This window comes from Coregonus clupeaformis, chromosome 9 (assembly GCF_020615455.1).
Source record: "Coregonus clupeaformis isolate EN_2021a chromosome 9, ASM2061545v1, whole genome shotgun sequence".
In the NCBI taxonomy this organism is placed as follows: Eukaryota; Metazoa; Chordata; class Actinopteri; order Salmoniformes; family Salmonidae; genus Coregonus; species Coregonus clupeaformis.
The window spans coordinates 26,764,770-26,789,985 of record NC_059200.1 but is presented as its reverse complement, the minus strand read 5'-3'; the positions used below and the strand labels follow the sequence as shown (position 1 = coordinate 26,789,985).

At 44.2% G+C, this 25,216-nt stretch overlaps 1 protein-coding gene across 1 annotated transcript; it reads left to right on the top strand.

The window, feature by feature from the left end:
• The first annotated feature begins 558 nt into the window (after positions 1-558).
• On the top strand, positions 559-25,136 carry LOC121573874 (N-alpha-acetyltransferase 25, NatB auxiliary subunit). Its single transcript, XM_041886241.2, has 23 exons — positions 559-635; positions 2,501-2,586; positions 2,829-2,967; positions 4,051-4,169; positions 6,822-6,896; positions 7,612-7,798; positions 7,941-8,052; positions 8,170-8,259; positions 13,086-13,258; positions 14,517-14,629; positions 14,776-14,983; positions 15,209-15,298; positions 15,595-15,775; positions 17,737-17,836; positions 17,945-18,096; positions 18,178-18,303; positions 19,972-20,215; positions 20,410-20,533; positions 20,762-20,827; positions 21,001-21,098; positions 21,234-21,344; positions 21,433-21,582; positions 21,739-25,136. The coding sequence occupies exons 1-23, from the start codon at positions 578-580 to the stop codon at positions 21,859-21,861; spliced, it is 2,925 nt and encodes a 974-aa protein (XP_041742175.1). The 5' UTR covers positions 559-577; the 3' UTR covers positions 21,862-25,136.
• Positions 25,137-25,216: the final 80 nt, after the last annotated feature.

The window sequence follows — 25,216 nt, the reverse complement described above, 5'->3', positions numbered from 1 at the left end:
AGTATTAAAAGTAAAAGTATAAATCATTTCAAATTCCATATATTAAGCAAAATAGACGGAACAATTTTCGCGTTTTTTAAATTTACGGATAGCCAGGGACACATTCCAACACTCAGACATAGTTTACAAATGAAGAATTTGTGTTTAGTGAGTCTGGCAGATCAGAGGCAGATGACCAGGGATGTTCTCTTGATAAGTGTGTGAATTTGACCATTTCCCTGTCCTACTAAGCATTCAAAATGTAACGAGTAGTTTTGGGTGTCAGAGAAAATGTATGGAGTAAAAAGTACATACTTTTCTTTAGGGATGTAGTGAAGTAAAATTAAAAGGTGACAAAAATATAAATAGTAAAGTTAAGTACAGATACCCCCAAAAACTACTTCAGTAGTACTTTAAAGTATTTTTAGTTAAGTACTTTACACCACTGCAGTTGACATACTGATACGGTATTTTAACATTTATTTGGCATTTGCTGTATTGAGTAGATTGAAAATTCAGATAAATCCTACTGCCCCTTTTAATTCCTGCCGGTTTGACGCGACTGCGCATGCTCAGACATATACTGGTAACCTCCAACATGGCGGCGAGAGGCCATGTGCAAGACCCTAACGACCGGAGACTTAGACCCATTTACGGTAACAATTCGCAGGGAAACAGCACATCTGTGTCTGGTTAAATGTGTTGTCATTGTTTATCGATGTACCGGAGTGGTCGTCTGATCAGTAACTTGTGTCCCGGACTCGGTGGGCAGCACCAGGGCCCCCGAAGTCCCAGCCCCGGACTCAATTCGCCTGCAGCGCCGAATGACAGTGCACCTTGGCTTGAGTGGATGTCAGCACAATTCTGACAGCGCACAACTGCAGACATTTTGCCCATCGTTATTCAATACACGGTGAAACATCTTTGCTCTGAACGACACCCTAAAAGAGTTTCAGCGATCATTCTCTCCCACTTACTAAATTCAGTTGTCCTTTATTTGACAGCTAGCTAGTTAACTAAAGGTTAGCGGTGTTGGCTAGCCATTTTAGCATGCAGAAACCGTGATGGATCTGAGCCGTAACGTTATTACAAATAGTTTTGTATGCGACAGAAATATCAGTAACTATGCCTAACTAACGTTTAGCTAACTAGTTAGTTGGTCAGATACACCTGGGTGTATTAGTTGCACAAATTGGTCAGATGCATTTTACCGTTAGCTAACTAACGGTAGGTAACTAGTAAAGAATGCAATGGTTTGGCTGATAACGTTACAGAGGCAATAGTTGGTGATGCTAGCTGGTTAGCTTGGTTTTTATTAGCGGGTGTTTTTGATTTCGTGTCTCACTCTGATGCTGATGCCAACTCTGTTAACTCATCGGTTAGCTAGCTACAAAGCAGGAAGGCTATAGCTGGTTAGCCTGCTGTTATGTGTCAGATGGGTATAAGAGGATTAAGGTTGGCTAGCTTGATATGCCTGGTTGTGTTGTAGCCTTTGATTTGAGACATTCGATGACATTCTAGTGACGTGTTTCATCATACAGATAGCTAGCTAGATCCAGTTAGATTTATTTTCATACTGCTCTAATTACATGCACCGTTGTTGAGACATCTGTTTGGTCTCTCAGCTTTCTCTCTGTTTCCCATTCCTCAAATGCTCTGCTGAAATCATGTAGAGTTGATTATCATCACTTGACAATGAAAATATAGCTGTTTATGGAGAATAGGAAACCCTGATGGCCAACACGAGACATATTGATGTAGGCGTAGCTGTCATTTGGGCTGATGACATTGTGTAGCTGTAGAGCACTTTGTGTCTGTCTTGCAGGGTTAATTTTGGCATCCAGCTGTCCTGAAGTCTAGACCCCAAATTGCCCTGTTAAAGGGACTGTGTGCGTGCTTGTCTTGGTGTGTGCATTGAAAGAAAAAAAAGAAGCTAAATTAGCATGACAAGCTGAATTACATATAAAAGCCTTTGGAAAAATAAAAAGCTTATGGTACGCTCAGTTGACATTTCAGAGATACGCTTTCAGAGATACGCTACATAAAACACATGAATTTTTCATGAATATAAAAAGCGTATACTAAAATAAAGAAATACTACATGTCATGTCTCAAAATCGATATCTATCTAACCTCTATATTGTTTTATGTCCTGCTTATTCGAGTTCAACGGGAAAGTGAGCCTGTCAGGTAGCCTTTATTCTCTCACAGCATCCAGCCTAGCTGACGCGATGCTCTGCTGTGCAATTGTCCTTATTTTCAATTATTTTTTTCTCGTTTTAGTAAGCCTAATTTTGGCCATCCTACAAGGGTAAAAACTCCAATAACTTTTGAAAGGTTATTATGATAGGGACATGAGGTTTGGACCATTGGTTGTTTTAGAGGATTATTTACACAATTCACATATTTTACCCATTGGTCAAAATCTGTGTTTTTGATTGGACATCCTCCGTTTTCCGTGTATGTGTTATACTACTGTATGGAGTAGGTTGGCTGATTCTGTAATGTCATCTCCCTTCAGACTACCTGGACAATGGCAACAACAAGATGGCGATCCAGCAGGCTGACAAATTGCTGAAGAAACACAAGGACCTGCACTGTGCCAAGGTGGGTGGGACTCTGGCTCTGGGCTGTATTTAGGGCCCAAGATGGAGCCCAGAGTTTTTCCTGCTCTGGTCAAAAACTCCTCGCCACCAGCTGTAAGTTAAGTTGGGTTAATGACTGAAGGAGAGACGAGGACTTATATCCAAAACTGACCCCCTAGGTCTTACCTAAAACCGTGCCCCTAACCTCTACCCCCTATGATGATGATGGTGGCATGTTACTCAGGCAGATCTCCCTCTCCCCAGGTGTTGAAAGCCATCGGTCTGCAGCGAACAGGGAAACAGGATGAAGCATTTAGCCTGGCCCAGGAGGTGGCGACCCTGGAACCCACCGACGACAACTCATTACAGGCTCTCACTATACTGTACAGGGAGATGCACCGCCGTGAGTACGCGCACACACACACATTTGTTTTACTATCCTTGTGGGGACCAAACAATTGATTCCCATTCAAAATCTTATTTTCCCTAACCCTTAACCTAACCCCTAACACAAACCCCTAACCCTAATTGTAACCCTAAACCTAACATGATATTTTTCCTTGTGGGGACCAGCAAAATGTCCCCACTTTTCCAGATTGTTCTTGTTTTACTATCCTTTTGAGTACTTCTGGTCCCCACAAGGATAGTAAAACCAAAAACACACACACATCCACCCCCCAAACACAGAACTCTGTGAAATATCTTTAAAGCGCCCCCATACACTGTACGATTTTAGCTGTCTTATGCCATGATTCTTTCCGTCCCAGACAAAATGTCCACTTCGTAGGCAAATTGTTAGGTCGTAAACGATTGTTGGACGTCTTTGCTCGTTCAGAGTGACAGGGTCTAGGTCTGCCGATTTTAAGTACCACTGCGTGCGGTTGTAAGCTCCGACAAAGTTCTGGCAGTGTCAGAATTGTTTTGCATTTATCGTGTAGTGTGGCTGGTGTTACAAGCCGATCCCGGTGACTGACCAATAGGAATACGTCCGGCACTAAGTATGCACATTATTGTGAATAGTCAGATTAATATAATAGTTTGATTTAAACGTTTACATGCTGTGCAAAAATAACAATTTCCCTAATAATCTGAAATCAGGCTACCTGATGGGATTTTGATAAATGCACCAAATCGCCAATCAAAATAAATGTACCACAGCGACCATGTTATTTTAAGGAAGCCTATTTGATTCTGAGTTCGGACATATAAAGTTTGTATGTGAAAACTCTGCATACTTTCATTTTTTCCGTACTCGAGCATAAGCTGGTGCTGGCACATGCGCAGATCAAATACACCGCTACAATTGACAGTTGACATAGCCTACGTCGGCAGAATGTGGTGACAGAACTGAAGCAAATTGTACAAGCTGGCCAGGTTGATATCAATATTTTTATTTGGTTACATTGCACAGTGTGACGTGATGATTGTAAAAGGCCTTAGATGCTGTGATGGTGTTGAGTCTTCCCCATCCCTCCTCTGTCTGTAGCTGAGTTGGTGACTAAGCTGTATGAAGCTGCGGTGAAGAAGGTTCCCCTCAGTGAAGAGTATCACTCTCACCTGTTCATGGCCTACGCCCGTGTTGGAGAGTACAAGAAGATGCAGCAGGTCAGAAAACACACGCAGACACACACACACACACACACACTTCCCCAGCTTTTCCACAAACATTAAATACAACTGCTTTAACCTATTCATGTGTGAGTTCCAGTTGCCCCAGCGAGAGTTTTTTTTGCGCGTGATGTCAAAATGCACTCACTGTTCCAAAATGTCCATTTGAAATGATTTTCTAACAAGTTTTATTTTCTAACAACAGTTTAAATTGAGGTGTGTTCCGCCTCCTCATTAATTCACATAAGAAGTAGCCCATTTCACTGTTGCAGACAATTTATGTTTGAGGCTTTACTGAGCAGGACAAACTTCTCTCTTCAACGAGAGCCCAAGCACTTCCCCAGGGTTTCCCCAGATCAAGTATGAAGACATTGCGCATCTCTAGTCAGAACAGGCCTTGCACAAACTTTTTCCCCCGGCACATTTTCTGGCTGGCGCCCGCATTGCGTTCATTGTTGTTTTCCTTACAAATTGGACTTTGGACATGTGTGTGTTCCTATCAAAGTAAGTGCCTTATTTTCTGTATATCGTGTTGTCGTTGCTACTGTAGCATATCGTATGTATGGATCATTAATGTATTTACTGTTTTATTTACATGTTTTCAAGTACTGGTGAGAAATCATGCGTTCCGATTCTTGCATAGATTGTAATGGACACATATGATGTGTGTAAAATACTTTTTTGAAGGTTGTACTGATTATGATGAGCTAATGCTAAGCTATTTGATAGCTATGTGTGCCGCCATGTTTGTTGACATCATACATTCTGGTTGCCACGTTAAGCGTCTGTCAGACCAAAGATGTTATAACAAGGGATAGTCCACTAGACTGACTTGTGGTGCTTTCAAGACAACTGGGAACTCTGAAAAATATGAGGACAAATCATGATGTCAGTGATCTTCAGGTCGGAAGGTTGGAGCTTTAGAAAGAGGCCCGAGTTCCCGAGTTGGAATACCGAGTTGGATGACCGTTCAAAACGATGTTATAATAATTATTTTTTGAGTTCCCAGTTGTCTTGAACGCACTGAAGTCGGAGATTTCCGAGATCCCAGTTGTTTTGAACGCGGCATCAGAATGTGTTCTATGGTACCTCAGGGTTGCCAGCTCAGACCCCCCCACAAACCCCCCTAAAATGGTTTCAATCAATCAATCAAAATGTATTTATAAAGCCCTTTTTACATCAGCAGATGTCACAAAGTGCTATACAGAAACCCAGCCTAAAACCCCAAACAGCAAGCAATGCAGATATAGAAGCACGGTGGCTAGGAAAAACTCCCTAGAAAGGCAGAAACCTGGGAAGAAACCTATAGAGGAACCAGGCTCTGATGGGTGGCCAGTCCCCTTCTGGTTGTGCCGGGTGAAGGTTGCAACAGGTCAGTACATCAGGAATAAATGTCACTTGGCTTTTCATAGCCGGCCATTTAGAGGTTGAAATAGCTGGTGCGGTAGAGAGAGAGAGTTGAAATCAGCAGGTCTGGGACAAGGTAGCACGTCCGGTGAACAGGTCAGGGTTCCATAGCCGCAGGCAGAAGAGTGGAAACTGGAGCAGCAGCACGACCAGGTGGACTGGGGACAGTGAGGAGTCATCAGGCCAGGGAGTCCTGAGGCATGGTCCTAGGGCTCAGGTCCTCCGGGATGGGAGGGAGAGAGGGTTTCATCCCTGTTTAGCTTTCGCACTACAGGTAGGCTAGGTGATAACATTTTATTTGCTTTGTGATTTGTCAAAAAACGGTAAACAACTTGTCAAGTCATGTGCTCCGGTTCTTGTATACACTGTAACAAGTAAATCAAAGATTTGTAATATGCTGAAAAGTAGCCAAACTAAGTTAATATTTTTCAGCCAATGGGCGCAGCCATCTTTGACTTTGTTTATTTGCGTCTTATAGTGAATGGTATTCTGGGATTAGGGAGTTTTCGCTTGTCTAACATAAACAAACATGGTTGCCATCATAAAGAATTTAGCTGTTGTTAGCTTAGCTGACACGCATCTCTTTTCTAAACGATATTACATTTCTCCCTTGTGCTCACCAGAGATGTGGTACATTGTAAACAAGTCTAGCTGTTAGGTCGCTAACTTATATTTAGTTTTTTTTCAGTGCAACCTGTTATTTAGACTATTTTATGGAATGAGTTTGGCTGTGGATGTGTTCCGTGTGATGTTTGAATGATGAAGTTTGCATTTATCTTTTACAATAAATTGTGAAATTGAGGAATAAAGTTGTGAAGACCTTTATTTCCCAGCCGTACAAAACATTGTTTAGATGCTTTTCAGACAACAATGCTGTTTAGATGCGTTTGTTGCATCATACGTTCTGTTGCTACTGTTCCAATCACATATTTGTGATGGTACGCTGCAGGGACCAGTCAACAATGATCACAAATATGTGATCGTATGTGTCAAAGGGTTAACTACCCCCAACTGGTGACTTCAATATTCACATGATGTCAACAAATACTAAGTTGTCTTCTTTTCTATTGTTCTAACTCTCTCTCTCTCTCTCTCTCTCTCTCTCTCTCTCTCTCTCTCTCTCTCTCTCTCTCTCTCTCTCTCTCTCTCTCTCTCTCTCTCTCTCTCTCTCTCTCTCTCTCGCTCTCTCTCTCTCTCGCTCTCTCTCTCTCTCTCTCTCTCGCTCTCTCTCTCTCTCTCTAGGCAGGGATGGCTTTGTATAAGATCGTTCCTAAGAACCCCTACTACTTCTGGTCTGTCATGAGTCTGGTCATGCAGGTAGGCATGGTCTCTCACTAAATATATAGCTTGAGTGACTGTGTGAGTCTGTCTGTGTGTGTGACTGTGAGAGTCTGTCTGTCTATGTGACTGTGAGAGTCTGTCTGTCTATGTGACTGTGAGAGTCTGTCTGTATGTGTGTGTGAGTCTGTCTGTATGTGTGGCTGTGAGAGTCTGTCGGTATGTGTGTGTGACTGTGTGAGTCTGTCTGTATGTGTGACTGTGTGAGTCTGTCTGTCTGTGTGACTGTGAGAGTCTGTCTGTATGTGTGTGTGACTGTGAGTCTGTCTGTATGTGTGTGTGAGTCTGTCTGTATGTGTGGCTGTGAGAGTCTGTCGGTATGTGTGTGTGACTGTGTGAGTCTGTCTGTATGTGTGACTGTGTGAGTCTGTCTGTCTGTCTGTGTGACTGTGAGAGTCTGTCTGTATGTGTGTGTGACTGTGTGAGTCTGTCTGTATGTGTGACTGTGAGAGTCTGTCTGTATGTGTGTGTGACTGTGAGTCTGTCTGTATGTGTGTGTGAGTCTGTCTGTATGTGTGGCTGTGAGAGTCTGTCGGTATGTGTGTGTGACTGTGTGAGTCTGTCTGTATGTGTGACTGTGTGAGTCTGTCTGTCTGTCTGTGTGACTGTGAGAGTCTGTCTGTATGTGTGTGTGACTGTGTGAGTCTGTCTGTATGTGTGACTGTGAGAGTCTGTCTGTATGTGTGTGTTTCAGGCCATCTCTGCGCAGGATGAGAAGTTGGCCCAGACCATGTTCTTGCCCCTGGCTGAACGCATGGTGGAGAAGATGGTCAAGGAGGAGAAGATCGAGGCTGAGGCAGAGGTGCAACTGTACTTTATGATCCTGGAGCGGCTGGGGAAGTGTGTGGAGGCTCTGGACGTGGTCCGCGGTCCACTGGGAGGTAAGAGTGGACAGAGATTTTGTGTGTGAGACACTCGGAGAGCAGATTTGTGCAGCTTCTGGGTTGTTTGCTGTGTGACTTGTTCGCTGTGTGACTTGTTCATGTCTTTCTACCCACTCTGTGTATGTTTGCGGTCTCATAGAGAAGTTGACCAGTGAATTGCAGAGCAGGGAGAATAAGTGTATGATGATGTACCAACGACTGCAGCTCTGGCCTGAATGCAATGCTCTGTCCTACAAGCTACTGCTCAAAAAGTGAGTAAACACATTCATATACAAACTCACATTTATGCACACACTTCAGCATTGCTCTTACGTAGTTGGTCTTGATCTCGCTCTCTCTCTCTCTCTCTCTCTCTCTTCTCTCTACAGTCCTGATGATTGGCAGTTCTATCTCTCCTACTTTGACTCTCTTTTCCATCTGATGGACAAGTCCTGGAGCCTACCTAAGGAAGAAGAGTAGTGAGTACTGTGTGTGTCAGGGTTTCCGTTAGGAAAATGTGGCGCCGGACAATGTGACATTTACGTTTACATTTACGTCATTTAGCAGACACTCTTATCCAGAGCGACTTACAAATTGGTGCATTCAACTTATGATAGCCAGTGGGACAACCACCCTATTTTATTTTTTTTATGGTGGGGGAGGGGGGGTAGAAGGATTACTTTTATACTATTCCAGGTATTCCTTAAAGAGGTAGGGTTTCAAGTGTCTCCGGAAGGTGGTCAGTGACTCCGCTGTCCTGGCGTCGTGGGGGAGCTTGTTCCACCATTGGGGTGCCAGAGCAGCGAATAGTTTTGACTGGGCTGAGTGGGAACTGTGCTTCCGTAGAGGTAGGGGGGCTAGCAGGCCAGAGGTGGATGAACGTAGTGCCCTCGTTTGGGTGGAGGGTCTGAACAGAGCCTGAAGGTAAGGAGGTGCCGTTCTCCTCACAGCTCCGTAGGCAAGCACCATGGTCTTGTAGTAGATGCGAGCCTCAACTGGAAGCCAGTGGAGTGTGCGGAGGAGCGGGGTGACATGAGAGAACTTGGGAAGGTTGAACACCAGACGGGCTGCAGCGTTCTGGATAAGCTGTAGTGGTTTAATGGCACAGGCAGGGAGCCCAGCCAACAACGAGTTGCAGTAATCTAGACGGGAGATGACAAGTGCCTGGATTAGGACCTGTGCCGCTTTCTGTGTAAGGTAGGGTCGTACTCTGCGAATGTTGTAGAGCATGAACCTGCAGGATCGGGTCACCGCTTTGATGTTAGCGAAGAACGACAGGGTGTTGTCCAGGGTCACGCCAAGGTTCTTTGCACTCTGGGAGGAGTACACAATGGAGTTGTCAACCGTGATGGCGAGATCATGGAGCGGGCAGTCCTTCTCCGGGAGGAAGAGCAGCTCCGTCTTGCCGAGGTTCAGCTTGAGGTGGTGATCCGACATCCACACTGATATGTCTGCCAGACATGCAGAGATGCGATTCGCCACCTGGTTATCAGAAGGGGGAAAGGAGAAAATTAATTGTGACCAGGAAGCTTTTAATTTATCGGCCATTTGAGAAATTTACTGGACCCATTAGGGCGTCCACCCACGGTGCTCAGAATGACAGAAATCACATTTAGATTATGGTAATGCAACTTAACAGAACATTCAATTCCTGTAATGAAGCAGCCAATAAAATGTCATTTTCAAACATTTGCCAAAATGCAATTTGTGGGAAAACTCCATTCTAAACAGCGCACCCGATGAGAGCGGTTCCATATGTGATAGAGATGAAAATCTCCATTAGAAACATAGAAAGAGGGGGAATCTAAAGATGCAACAACTAGGATGGGTTGCTAATATGACTAGGACTGTGCCTTTGGCTTCTGGACAATGAAAGAAAGTTGATACAGTGAGGGGAAAAAAGTATTTGATCCCCTGCTGATTTTGTACGTTTGCCCACTGACAAAGACATGATCAGTCTATAATTTTAATGCTAGGTTTATTTGAACAGTGAGAGACAGAATAACAACAACAAAAATCCAGAAAAATGCATGTTAAAAATTGATTTGCATTTTAATGAGGGAAATAAGTATTTGACCCCTCTGCAAAACATGACTTAGTACTTGGTGGCAAAACCCTTGTTGGCAATCACAGAGGTCAGACGTTTCTTGTAGTTGGTCACCAGGTTTGCACATATCTCAGGAGGGATTTTGTTCCACTCTTTGCAGATCTTCTCCAAGTCATTAAGGTTTCAAGGCTGACGTTTGGCAACTCGAACCTTCAGCTCCCTCCACAGATTTTCTATGGGATTAAGGTCTGGAGACTGGCTAGGCCACTCCAGGACCTTAATGTGCTTCTTCTTGAGCCACTCCTTTGTTGCCTTGGCCGTGTGTTTTGGATCATTGTCATGCTGGAATACCCATCCACGACCCATTTTCAATTCCCTGGCTGAGGGAAGGAGGTTCTCACCAAAGATTTGACGGTACATGGCCCCGTCCATCGTCCCTTTGAAGTTGTCCTGTCCCCTTAGCAGAAAAACACACCCAAAGCATAATGTTTCCACCTCCATGTTTGACGGTGGGGATGGTGTTCTTGGGGTCATAGGCAGCATTCCTCCTCCTCCAAACACGGCGAGTTGAGTTGATGACAAAGAGCTCGATTTTGGTCTCATCTGACCATCACCCAGTTCTCCTCTGAATCATTCAGATGTTCATTGGCAAACTTCAGACGGCCCTGTATATGTGCTTTCTTGAGCAGGGGGACCTTGCGGGAGCTGCAGGATTTCAGTCCTTCACGGCGTAGTGTGTTACCAATTGTTTTCTTGGTGACTATGGTCCCTACTGCCTTGAGATCATTGACAAGATCCTCCCGTGTAGTTCTGGGCTGATTCCTCACCGTTCTCATGATCATTGCAACTCCACGAGGTGAGATCTTGCATGGAGCCCCAGGCCGAGGGAGATTGACAGTTATTTTGTGTTTCTTCCATTTGCGAATAATCGCACCAACTGTTGTCACCTTCTCACCAAGCTGCTTGGCGATGGTCTTGTAGCCCATTCCAGCCTTGTGTAGGTCTACAATCTTGTCCCTGACATCCTTGGAGAGCTCTTTGGTCTTGGCCATGGTGGAGAGTTTGGAATCTGATTGATTGTTCTGTGGACAGGTGTCTTTTATACAGGTAACAAGCTGAGATTAGGAGCACTCCCTTTAAGAGTGTGCTCCTAATCTCAGCTCGTTACCTGTATAAAAGACACCTGGGAGCCAGAAATCTTTCTGATTGAGAGGGGGTCAAATACTTATTTCCCTCATTAAAATGCAAATAAATGTATAACATTTTTGACATGCGTTTTTCTGGATTTTTTTGTTGTTATTCTGTCTCTCACTGTTCAAATAAACCTACCATTAAAATTATAGACTTATTTCTTTGTCAGTGGGCAAACGTACAAAATCAGCAGGGGATCAAATACCTTTTTCCCTCACTGTATGAAAACCAATAGAACAGGAGAGAAATGGCACATGAGGAAGTCTTTCATTGGCGGTGCATCCAAAATGATATACTCCTGTCTATACATAAATAAAATCATTCAAAATACTTCACCAGAAAGCATGACATCCACAGAGGAATCGATGATCATTAGCTTTAAAAACAATAAAATAGCTGTGGACTGTTAGAAATCACAAGCTTGTAGGACTATGCCTATTTGCAAGGCCGCAATTTGGGCAGAACGCGTGGCAATAGGCCTGGCTAATTATTGAGTTGCGGCTGTCAGTGAAAAGCATCTAAAATATGTGTATAGATTGTGTCTTGAGTATAATTAAAAAATGATGAGGCAAGAAGGCGAGGGAGGGGTGTGTTGCGAAGATATAGGGGAGTCTCTCACCAGAATGGCTCAGATGTCTCCCTCCAATTCTTGCACATTCATTGTTTCATTGTGTAAATTGTTTGTCCTTTGTTTATTTTGATCAATTCCCCATCACCAGTAGTAATGAGGAATTTATAAAAAGAGTAGCTTAAGTCAAGACATATAGAAAGGGATGCAGACAGGCTGAGTAGAGAGATTAATGCAATTGAAAAAACCTGAATTTATCAGATTTTCTGTTTTTATTTGTAGACTTAATGTTTTTGAACTTAGTTGACAATGGAAGTAATAGGCCTACTGCTGCATTGGCCTATAGGCTTTGAGTTCTATGCGCTCATTTCTTTAGCAGCCAATGGATCACGGTGTATCAATGTGTCCATATGGTAGAGGCTGCTGCTCTCGCATTAGTTGAATTTTTAACTTTTTTATTTTTATCATTTTAATTCAGATTTGTATGATTAACCATGTGACAATGATTCTGAGAAACAAAAACGTTATTATTGAAATGCGCAAATGAAAATCATAACTGGCACGCAGATCGGTAGAAATGTTAGGAGAATAAATTGCTTCCCCAAACTTGAAACTCACGCGCCGCCTATGAAATCTTTATAAAATAATTGCCTCCACGTTTCCAGGGTGGGATTTGCCTATAGACTACTTTGAAGCAAGGTAAGACATGCCTCATAATATAAAGTAAAACATTCAGGTTTCAAACAATTAAGTAGGCCTATGTTTTCAAAATGCATAGGCCCTAATGCCTCCAGCTCACATTTTTAAAGGGGAGGTGACAAGCTGATAGCCTGTTGCTTGCACTTGAATGGTGAATGGGAGGCGCTCTTCAATTAGGCGGTAATAAAGTTGAGAAATAAAAATAGTAAGCCAAGCTGTTTTTAATTGTGCACAAGAACTGTTTTTAACACGCGATTGCATTTAGAATTGTTGTGCAATGAATGGGCTTATAAAAGCATGTTTTCCTCCAGCAGCAACCAGCTGAGGAGCAGCAGGACAAACCCCCTCAGAATAGGCTCTGGATGCTGGGCGCGTCTGATAGTTGTGTTGGATAAATAAGATGGGCTACTTGATGATTAACGAAAATACACATATGCCAATTTAATTCCACTAGTTTATGCAAATTCCACTATATTATGCAAATTAACCTATAGACCGATAAGCATGACGATCAAATGTATTTCCATCGACTGGTATTTCCGTCAATGAATAGAAAGCTATTTTTTATTTCTTTTCTTTGATCATTTTGGCCGGCAAAAGTTTTTATTGGCCAAAAGCCGGCAATTTCCGGCTAACGGAAACCCTGGTGTGTGAGGGTGTGTGAGGGAGGAAATATGATATAATAGCGGACTATTAGAAGAGGCCATTGCTTGTTAGAGATTCTGCTCTTGTATAAGAGAAGAGATGGACTGATCAAACAAAGAACCTGACTATCTCGTCTGCCTCCCCCTTCTCTCTAGCTGTGTGGAGGGTCCAGTGCAGACCACGGTGGCAGAAGCAGTGAAGTTTGTGGTGGACAGGATGGAGGAGCAGGACAAGAAGGAGTCTCGTCCTCTCAGAGGGCCCTACCTGGCCTGCCTGGAGCTCATACACAGACTGAGACAGAGGGGCTGTCCTGATGAGCACGAGCTAGGTACAGACACACACACACACACACAGACACCAGTGCTGCTGTTATTTTTTGGAACTCTGTTCAATTATTTGAATTCCATTTGGTTCGTTTTTTTTCCTGTGAGCTCGATGCACAGTTTCTCTAGAGATAAATCAGATCAAGCCCGAACTGTGCGATGTAGTAGGGAGTTTCCAACAAGCCAATATTCTACATTTAGTTTAGCGCAGAAAAGGTGGTAATTAACTACAATGACCATAATCCATTGCACGCCCGCCTACTCGTCCGATCTGTGTGGAGCTTATTATACCTCAGTGGTGTGGAGCAGACACAGAGACGGAGAGAGGCGAGAACACGCGATCCAGAGGGATAGAAAGCAGTTGCTTCGCGAGGAGATCTCTACCTGAAGCTACTGCACATGATCTAAGTGATTCATATTTCAGAAAAGTATGCCTTATTTACTTTGAAGAACTACTAAAATAGTAATTTTGTCAGACAGCATAGGCAGCAGCTCTATAGAGATGAGATGATGACTTGGAATGAAATATTAAAGTAATGTGAATAAATGCTAGTTAATAAGTGATAAGCAGTAATGGGCAGTCACTACCATCATGGGACTTTTATTCAAACTAATAGTTAGATTCTGTGTTATAGCATTCAACCCTCATAGTGCATTTAATAATTGAACCGAAACCAAACCGACCTCAAAAAGCACTAATCTCTCAGCACCAACGCACACACCACAGTTGCCTCTGCACACACCACAGTTGCCTCGGCACACACCACAGTTGCCTCTGCACACACCACAGTTTCCTTGGCACACACCACAGTTGCCTCTGCACACACCACAGTTGCCTCTGCACACACCACAGTTTCCTTGGCACACACCACAGTTTCCTTGGCACACACCACAGTTTCCTTGGCACACACCACAGTTTCCTTGGCACACACCACAGTTTCCTTGGCACACACCACAGTTTCCTTGGCACACACCACAGTTGCCTCTGCACACACCACAGTTGCCTCTGCACACACCACAGTTTCCTTGGCACACACCACAGTTTCCTCTGCACACACCACAGTTGCCTCGGCACACACCACAGTTGCCTCGGCACACACCACAGTTGCCTCGGCACACACCACAGTTGCCTCGGCACACACCACAGTTGCCTCGGCACACACCACAGTTGCCTCGGCACACACCACAGTTGCCTCTGCACACACCACAGTTTCCTCGGCTGTTGACTGTTTGCGTTGTGTTTTTATTGGTGGTTGTCTGCAGGTGATCCGTTGGAGTTGATGGTTCAGTTCTTTGGGAAGTTTGGAGACAAACCCTGCTGTATTACAGACCTGAAGATATACCTACACCTACTGCCCCCTGAGCAACACACACAGGTACACACACACACAGGTACACACACACACACCTGCAGAATACCACCAGTAGTGGGAATCGATCACCAAGCCCCTGATGAGTTTGACATGATAATATCAATTTTGCTCTTCTCCTATTCTCTCTCTTCCTCTCGTCCTCCCTGTAGTTTAAAAACCGTCTGGGGGAGTTGGTTCCGTTGGGGGAGGTGGGGGAGGATGGCTTTGGGTTTCCGGGGGATACGAAGGCGTTACAGAGACACCTGTGTGTGTGTCAGCTGAGCCGGGCGCTGGGACTGCAACACGCTCTGGACACAGAGGGCAAACTACGCCTCATCACAGAACTCAAAGCCCACTACCACCACGGACTACAGTTTGGTAAGGACAGCAGCACTCCTCTATCTCTCCTTCTCTCTCTTACTACCACTATGGGCTACAGTTTGGTAAGGACAGCCATTCTATCGGGCTATCTTTATCCATCCCTTTCAGTCTATCCATCCAAAATTGGATGCATCTAGCTTACAAAACTGCTGGAAGAGATGCAATGACAATTTTGCGAAGAACCAGAAAAGAGTTTGTCTGACTAATGTGTGTGTGTAACAGGGAAGTCGTGTCTGAAGACAGAGCTCCAGTTCTCTGATATGTACTGTCTCATGGTCGCTCACGTCTACATCGACCTCTGGACAGAAACTGGTGAGTCATCGTCTCTCTTTCTCTCCATCTACCTTCCTTCTCTTTCTGCCTCTTTCTCTTATTCTCTCTCTCTGCCTTCTCACTTGCACTCTCTCTCTCCCTCTCTCTCTCTCCATCTCTCTTTCCTTCTCTCCTTCTCGCTTGCTCTCTCTCTCTCACTGCCTTTCACTGTCTTCCCATCTCTCTGCCTCTTTCCCTCTCTTGCTCTCTCTCTCTTTCTCTCTCTCTGCCTCTTTCTCTCGGTCTCTCTCTCTGTGTTTGTTAACATACTGTGTGTGTGTGTCTGTGCGTGTTAGGCGATGAGAACATGCTGTGGCAGTGTCTAGGTGTGTTAGAGGAGGGTTTGTCCTTCAGCCCCTCCAACGCTCAGTTCAAACTACTGCTGCTGCTGCTGTTCTGTCGCCTGGGAGCCTTCCAGCCCGTAGTGGACCTCTACTCCAGCCTGGATGCCAAGCACGTACAGCATGACACCATAGGGTGGGTCTATAGTACACACACAAGTTTTACTATCCTTGTTGGGAGCTAAAATAGATTTCCACGCAAAATCCTATTTTCCCCTAACTCCTTACAATAAACCTAACACCTAATTCTAACCCAAATTGTAACCCTAAACCTAACCCCTAAGCCTAAAATAGCCTTTGTCCTCAAGGGAGACCTGGGAAATGTCCCCACGAGGGAGAATTTTCCTTGTTTTACTATCCATGTGGGGGACTTTTGGGGACTTCCGGTGGCCACGGGGATAGTAACACACACAGACCAGGGTTTCCATTAGCCGGTAATAGCCAGCTTTTGGCCCCCCAAAAAAATGAAAAGCCGATTTTAAATATAATTGGAGCTGGCCAATTATAAAATCCCATTGAGAAATAATGCATTTTAGCCTATTCATTGATTGAAAAGCCAAGCTGTTTTTAATTGTGCAATAAAACAGTTTTTAACAGGTGATTGTATTTAGGGCGGCAGGTATCTTAGTGGTTAAGAGCGTTGTGCCAGTAACCGAAAGGTCGCTGGTTCTAATCCCTGAGCCGACTAGGTGAAAAATCTGTCGATGTGCCCTTGAGCAAGGCACTTAACCCTAATTGCTCATGTAAGTCGCTCTGGATAAGAGCATCTGCTAAATGACTAAAATGTAAAATGTTGTGCAATGAATGGGCTTATAAAAGCATGTTTTACTCCAGCAGCAACCAGCTGGTTGCTACTGGAGTAAAACGTGCTAAAATGCATTATTTCTCAATGGGATTTTATAATTGGCCAGCTCCAATTATATTTAAAATCGGCTTTTCATTTTTTGGGGGGCCAAAAGCTGGCTATTACCGGCTAATGGAAACCCTGGTCTGTGTGTGTTACTATCCCCGTGGCCACCGGAAATCCCCAAAAGTCCCCACTGTTCAATGCAGCGTGTAGTGACTTAGAGTAGGCCTAGGATATAGCCTGTATCAGGGTAGCCTACTCTGCTGACACTGACAAACAGATCAATAAAAACGACCTTGTCTGATCCATATAATCGGCCTACTAAAAGGGGAGACACAAATACAATATGACGTCCATCTAACCTGGAGGAGGAAATTATTGTCCAAAAACAAACAAAAGTGTCACTGACACAAAGACAGTGAATATGCACACTCACCGGGGATATGGCTAATGTTCTCTGCTGGTGCCAATAAGATCGCTCAATTAAGTTGAGAATTTTGATAACCTAAAAGACAGATTGGAGTCTTTTCATTGTTATCTCTTTACAGCAATAGCCATTTGTTTTCCAAACAGTTTTTCTGCGATTGTATTTTAAAAATTGCGATATGCCTGGCTGGGTCTCTCTGCTTTTCACTGACAGTCGCATCTCAACAATCATCTATTTGGTATTTGCAGCACGCTGCCCAAATTGCAGGCCCTTCCGACTGTAGTCTATGCGATTTAAAAACAATCCACATCTTATTTTTGTTGTATAAAAAAAAATAATAAAGAAGCTAATGATCCTCTGTGGCCAAATCATGCTCTCTGGTGTAGTAGCCTATTTTTTAATGATTATATTTATTTCTGTATAGACAGGAGTAAGCTAATTAGGCTATATAATTTTGGCAATTCAATTTACTTTAGGGAAAGCTTCCCCTAGCCTTATAAACGCGCCACCTATGTATTCTAACATCTTACAATTGCTCATCGGAATTCGGTAAAAATGACGCATGCCGTTGCATCCGAGTTGCATGTTCTGTTAAGATGAATTACCATAAACTAAATGTGATTTCTGTCATTCTGAGAACTGTGGGTGGACGTCCTAATCATGTTACGCAACCATTTTTGGTCCGTAAATTAAAATGCTGCAGGTCAAATGTCCGTGCCACATTTTCCTGATGGAAACCCTAACACACACGCACATTATGATACAATACAATAGGATTACCATAACCAATGCACTAATCCTTCTATTCTTTCCTCTCTCCCAGGTATCTGTTAACTCGTTATGCAGGGTCGTTGGGGCAGTTTGCTGCAGCCTCCCAGTCCTGTAACTTCTCCCTCAGGTTTTTCCACTCCAACCAGAAAGATGTGAGTCCCTGTCGCATCTAAATGTGTCCTAAATATGTCCTATATTCTGATGAATAGTATTTTCTCACCTCGTCTTCCTTGTTTCCTCTCTTTTCTCTACTCCCTCAGACCTCAGAGTACATCATCCAGGCCTATAAGTACGGAGCATTTGAGAAAATCCCAGAATTCATAGCGTTTAGAACCCGGCTCAACCAATCGCTGCACTTCGCTCAGGTCCGCACCGAGAGGATGTTACTGGACCTGTACACTGAGGCTGACATGTGAGTACCCAAACACACACACACACACACACACACACACACACACACACACCCCTGTAACATATTCCTATGTTGTTCCAGCGCATCAAGTCTGGAGGAGAGTGTGAAGGCGATGGGTGTGTGTCCTGAGGAGGATGACATTCCCTGGGACAACATGAGGGACAACAGAGACTTGACTGTCCTCTTCAGCTGGGACCCCAAGGACAGGTACACACACACACACACACACACAGTTCACAACATACAGTGGGGGAAAAAAGTATTTAGTCAGCCACCAATTGTGCAAGTTCTCCCACTTAAAAAGATGAGAGAGGCCTGTAATTTTCATCATAGGTACACGTCAACTATGACAGACAAAATGAGAAAAAAAATCCAGAAAATCACATTGTAGGATTTTTAATGAATTTATTTGCAAATTATGGTGGAAAATAAGTATTTGGTCAATAACAAAAGTTTCTCAATACTTTGTTATATACCCTTTGTTGGCAATGACACAGGTCAAACATTTTCTGTAAGTCTTCACAAGGCTTTCACACACTGTTGCTGGTATTTTGGCCCATTCCTCCATGCAGATCTCCTCTAGAGCAGTGATGTTTTGGGCAACACAGACTTTCAACTCCCTCCAAAGATTTTCTATGGGGTTGAGATCTGGAGACTGGCTAGGCCACTCCAGGACCTTGAAATGCTTCTTACGAAGCCACTCCTTCGTTGCCCGGGCGGTGTGTTTGGGATCATTGTCATGCTGAAAGACCCAGCCACGTTTCATCTTCAATGCCCTTGCTGATGGAAGGAGGTTTTCACTCAAAATCTCACGATACATGGCCCCATTCATTCTTTCCTTTACACGGATCAGTCGTCCTGGTCCCTTTGCAGAAAAACAGCCCCAAAGCATGATGTTTCCACCCCCATGCTTCACAGTAGGTATGGTGTTCTTTGGATGCAACTCAGCATTCTTTGTCCTCCAAACACGACGAGTTGAGTTTTTACCAAAAAGTTCTATTTTGGTTTCATCTGACTATATGACATTCTCCCAATCCTCTTCTGGATCATCCAAATGCACTCTAGCAAACTTCAGACGGGCCTGGACATGTACTGGCTTAAGCAGGGGGACACGTCTGGCACTGCAGGATTTGAGTCCCTGGCGGCGTAGTGTGTTACTGATGGTAGGCTTTGTTACTTTGGTCCCAGCTCTCTGCAGGTCATTCACTAGGTCCCCCCGTGTGGTTCTGGGATTTTTGCTCACCGTTCTTGTGATCATTTTGACCCCACGGGGTGAGATCTTGCGTGGAGCCGCAGATCGAGGGAGATTATCAGTGGTCTTGTATGTCTTCCATTTCCTAATAATTGCTCCCACAGTTGATTTCTTCAAACCAAGCTGCTTACCTATTGCAGATTCAGTCTTCCCAGCCTGGTGCAGGTCTACAATTTTGTTTCTGGTGTCCTTTGACAGCTCTTTGGTCTTGGCCATAGTGGAGTTTGGAGTGTGACTGTTTGAGGTTGTGGACAGGTGTCTTTTATACTGATAACAAGTTCAAACAGGTGCCATTAATACAGGTAACGAGTGGAGGACAGAGGAGCCTCTTAAAGAAGAAGTTACAGGTCTGTGAGAGCCAGAAATCTTGCTTGTTTGTAGGTGACCAAATACTTATTTTCCACCATTTGCAAATAAATTCATTAAAAATCCTACAATGTGATTTTCTGGATTTATTTTTCTCAATTTGTCTGTCATAGTTGACGTGTACCTATGATGAAAATTACAGGCCTCTCTCATCTTTTTAAGTGGGAGAACTTGCACAATTGGTGGCTGACTAAATACTTTTTCCCCCCACTGTATTTACCCATGACAGTCTGTAAAAATGTGTGTGTGTGTTCCAGGGAGCTGACTGAGGAGCATCGTCATCTGTCTCTAGAGGAGGAGTCGGTCTGGTTGAAGGTTCGATCTCTCACGCTCCGCCTCCTCGCCTCATTGGCTCTGCTCGGACACGCCCCCTCGTCACGGAACTCTGATAAGACCAATGAGAATGGTGTATCAGCCAAAAGCTCCACTCTCCTGACCCTCCTCTCCCAGCTAGACCAGACGCTACAGACCGCAGCCCAGATCACAGAGAAACAGACACAGGTACACACATACACACTTCACCAATAAATGTATAATGTAATATATGCTAATTGGCTTATCTAAAGCAACTTTCATCAGTGAGCGCATACATTTTCATATGGGTGGCCCCAGCATGAATCGAACCCACGACCCTGGCACCATGCTCTTACCAACTGAGCCACGCAGGACCACTAACTGTTGTTGTGTTGTTCCAGTACCCATTCCTGGGCCCTCCCTCCTCCCGCCTGGCCTCTGCTCTGTCTAGTGGCAGCTGTCACTGTCAGGCCTCTGCTCTGCAACTAGCACTGACTCTTCAGGAACTAGAGACCACTGGACTGGGTAAGACGGGGAGATGGGGAGGGATTGGGAGAGAGAGGGATGTAGGGTTCCGTACCACTGGCCTCCAACCATCTGTCCATCTACAGAAGCAGCAGGACTGGGAAGGAGAGAGAGATGGAGGAAGAGAGGGATGTGGGACGGGTATATGAGAGGGTGGGGAAGTGGGAGGAGTAATAGAGAGGGGAAGAGGAGAAAGGATGTCATGTTCTTTATAATTTCTCTCTCCAGACGACTCGTCAGAACTCCAAACCCAGATCTGTAACTCCTTCAAATCATTAATAGTACAACTAGAAGGTAAGACATCAGACTTCTTTAAAGATGACAACAGGTCCATGGTAATAATGACAGTGTAGTCAGCCACAGGAGATATCATTGCTTCAGGTTGCTAGTCGAGTTATCACTGGTGTAGTGGATCCTTCTTATTCCCCATGCTGATCTGTGCCCTCCCCTCCCCTCTCTCCATCCAGAGATGTTATCCAGATGTAAAGGAGAAGTGTTAGAGATGAAAGACAGCAGATTGAAGACCCAGCCCTCCCTGCTAGAAACACTGGTCTTCTTCGTCGAGGTCAGTGTATTACACTTAGTCACATTAAATATATATCACTAAAACATTGCTAAAATGTAAATGTATTATAATATGAAATATTGCAGATGCACAGCAACTGTGTGTGTAATACGTGGTGATGTGTCTCCTGGTCAGACGGTGTGTGTGGTGCTGTGGGTGACCAGTTACTCTGCCAGCGTCCTGCGACCGCTCAAGTCCAGCCTACAGAAGAAGAAGAAGAAGAGAAAGGACACCAGCACGGCCATGGTACACACTCACTACCGTCATCCTCCCCTTGTCCTCGTACAACCCTTCTCTGGCAATAACTCGTTGCCCCCTTCCTCTGTCCCTGTAGCCAGTGGTGTTGTGTGGCTTCCAGGAGTGGACAGGCAGCCTGCAGGGCGTTGTGACCCAGGCTCTGGATCACGTGAAGGGGCAGGAGGCCAGCCTGACGGCCCTCAAACTAGCAGCACTCACCTTGGAGGAGGGACACGCACAGACACAGGTTGGTAGGGCTGGGTGGGTGGGTAGCTAGCTGTGTGTATGTACAGATTTGTGCCTAAGCATTTACTTAGTTTCTTTAATTCATAGCATGTTTCTTTCTCTTCTTACTCTCCCCCTTATGTATTTTTCTGTCTCTCTCCTACCCTCTCTCTCTCAGGAGGAGTGTGGGTTCACCAGAGCAGCCATGGACAAGGTTCAGAGTAGTTATCTTGGCTCGCTGCAGGAGCTGGGAGATCTACTGAGGAAGAGAGCTGATTCGCTGAAGAGCCTCAAGATCTGACCCGCCATCACCATCACCCTTCAATCAACATTGTCATACCTAACTATCACTATTATACTGGATCACCCTATCATCTAACTCCACCCCCACACAGCGCCGTCTCCCCCTGCTCCTCTCAAAGGAGGTCTGCCTGCCACCAACACACCATCTCTTTCACTTCATCCCTCTCCCTTTCCACATATCCCTCGCTCTGGGTGTCTCTTTATATAACAGGACTCTATCCCTCCCTCCCTTTCTTCATCTCTCACCGTGAGAACCATCACTGCTCTCTCAGCAAAGAACCACAGATATTTCCAGTTTATTATATGTGATGATGTCACAGAGAAGCTCCTCAAACGTACTAGAGCAACATACGAAATAAGCAATTTTAGAACTACTCTAATAAATTATTGTACATAGTCCGCAGATGACAGAACATCAACTACCACAGCAACATCAACTCCTTGACTGAAAGTGAATGAAATAAGAGTTAAGGCACGTTTTCCCCTTAGTTGTTTTTCCCCGGCATCTGTTGCTTCCATGGTGACACTCAGATGAGAAGATCTTCTCCTGTTTTCCATGTTGACCTCCTCACTTCCCCAGCCTGACCTGGCAGCCCAAACAGGTATACTGTTGTCAGTCACACTCTGCTCATAAGAACAAATGGGGCGGGGATGGTGCTTAGCTTACTATATGAAAACGAGGACAGCTGAACGAAGAGGGTTCTTGGCTTATTGTACACGCAAGGAAAGCTGAACGCTGGGCCAACTCTGAAAACTTTCTGAACTGTTCATTTCAGAAGTGCGCAACTCCAGTGCTGATTTCAGGCCTTGACTCTTAGCCAGCAACCTAGGAATAGAGTTGTGTGCACTCCTCTCCGGGCAACCAGTGAATTAATAGGTCAGTATAGAGCTGAGGGGAATATTGATCCTACAAAGTAGGATCAAGGAGTTAGCCAGCTAACTTGCCTAAATATCCTGAAATACATAGACGTTTAGTTTTCTTAATGAACCAGGAAATCAAGTTATTTCTGGTTATCAAAGTTAGCTGGCTAACTCATTGAACCTGCTTTGTAGTATACCCCTCTGGGGAGAACTGAACACAGCCCTGGAGGACCGGAGTTGTGCACCTCTGGTTTATCAATTCTCCTCTGGAGGACCTGAGCTGTGCACCTCTGGTTTATCAGTTCTCCTCTGGGGTGGGATGCATCACCCTTATCCAATCCCTGATCCCCATCAGTCCATGCCTTTCTGATTACAGCCCCTCAATCCCAAACTCCCCCTTTCAACTTGTTCTTTGTGTAAAAAAAAAAAAAAAAGATTATCCAGTTTGTCTTTATTTTTATTTCAGTTTTTGTTTTCGTCTGTTTATTTGTTTGAAACACCTTCTGGAAAGCAAAGAAAAGCAATCACAGGAAAATATTGGAATACCTGAATCTGAAAATACATACAGTATACTGTAAGTAATGTATTTGCAAGATGCTTCTTTTTGTAGTCTGTCGGTGCAAAGAAAAGTGTGTGTGTGTAGCTTGCCTGGTTTAGGTAACAATTACGACAGTCAGTGGATGGTTTGTTTTAACACTGTAGGAGAGAAACCAGACAAACCGATCATTCTACAACCTGTTTATTCAGAGAAGGTGCTAGTGATAAATGCTGTAGTATCAAACGGTATCTGGGTGGAAACGGTTCTCTGACAATGGCTAAAACCCAAAGTTAGGATATCTAAATGTGAAGGAGACAACCAACCGATTTGCAATGAAAATGGGAAATGTTTTGAAATAATCCTTCGTTGTCTCTTCAGGGTGTACCTCTCTCGCTCTCCTGTCTTGTCAACGGTTGTGTGAGCTGCACTGAATCCCCCACAATTCATTTCACTAACCAAAACGGTCACAATTATGGTGTTCGAGAGCATCAAAGCGACTGCCGACTGGCTGATCTACAAAGAACCTTACATCATAAATAATGACTCAGTATGAAGAAGAAAAAAATGTATGCACTGTAAGTCGCTCTGGATAAGAGCGTCTGCTAAATGACAAATGTAAAATGTATTAGTAGATCCGTCAGTCACAATTTACCCATGATACATTGCGGTTTTGATCCTCTCGAACACGGCCTTTGTGTCTTAAAAAAAAACCCATCCTGTCTGTACCAAAAACGTGGCTCTGTTGCTATGGCATTTTCCACCTGATAGCTACAGCTAGACCTATACCATGCAGCGAGAGGAGACTCGTATCAGACAGACATCAGGGTCACGTTCAGTAGCATTGTAGAATGTTCTGATATAAATGCATTGATTAGAACATGCTATCTAACTGGAGGGCTCTATTCAATCTGTATCACGGAAGCTCAGCGTGATTGACATTTAAAGGCAATGTTCCCGCGTTATAGTGCATTTCCACATAACACGTTGGGGGCGATGAAACAACTGAGGCCCATTAATTTTCAATGGAGGGAAGTGGCGAGGGTACCATTGGGTGATGCGAGCATGGGCGAGGGAGCGTGAACAGGGTGGGATCAAAATAGGGGAAAACTTAATTTATGCAATTATTCTGCGATATCGCAACGCTATTGACCAATCGAAGCTAACTATAGCTTCCAGCCCCTACTTCATTGGCAGTTGATACCTAGCCTGCTTGCTAGCACCCATATAATAATAATAATGCCATTTAGCAGACGCTTTTATCCAAAGCGACTTAGTCATGTGTGCATACATTTTTACGTATGAGTGCTAGAATGGCTATCCAAATTATCCTGTTATGAGGAAATCTAATTTTAGCGGAGACTGCATTCACGGTAAACGATGGTTTAATAAAAAACGCATGTCTGCTCAATCGGAAATTCTGTAACGCTTCAGCGATATTGAATAGAGCCGTAAACTCGGAGACATGTTTACAGTCATGACCACCAGGGGGCACTGAAAGACTATCCACGGAAGGCAGCAGACTGTGACTATTATTAATATTGATCTGTACGCGTTTTTTTTTGGGGTTGTAGGTTTAGTTGATGCTTTTTTTAACAAGACGTGGACGAGAGGGGAGGAACGTTGACCAGATTGGTCAGTGTGGGAGGATCAATCTAAAGATGACTTTTGGACTACTCAAACCCCCGGACAGATGGACCCTATAGAGGATGTTAGTGGACTCATTTTGAAGTGCGAAGAGAACGAAGTGGTCGACAATCTGGAGTGCCATCTCACCTGATACCCATCCGGTCTCTTTCTTTTGCTAGAAAATGGAAAACAAAAACACTGGAATGTCATTTTTTTATATATATATATATAAAATGAACTAATCAGTTTGTCTTGTATCAATGTTTGTCTCATGAAAATACCGAGTAGGCTATTTACTGTATATTCAGTAGTAGATGAACTACAATCT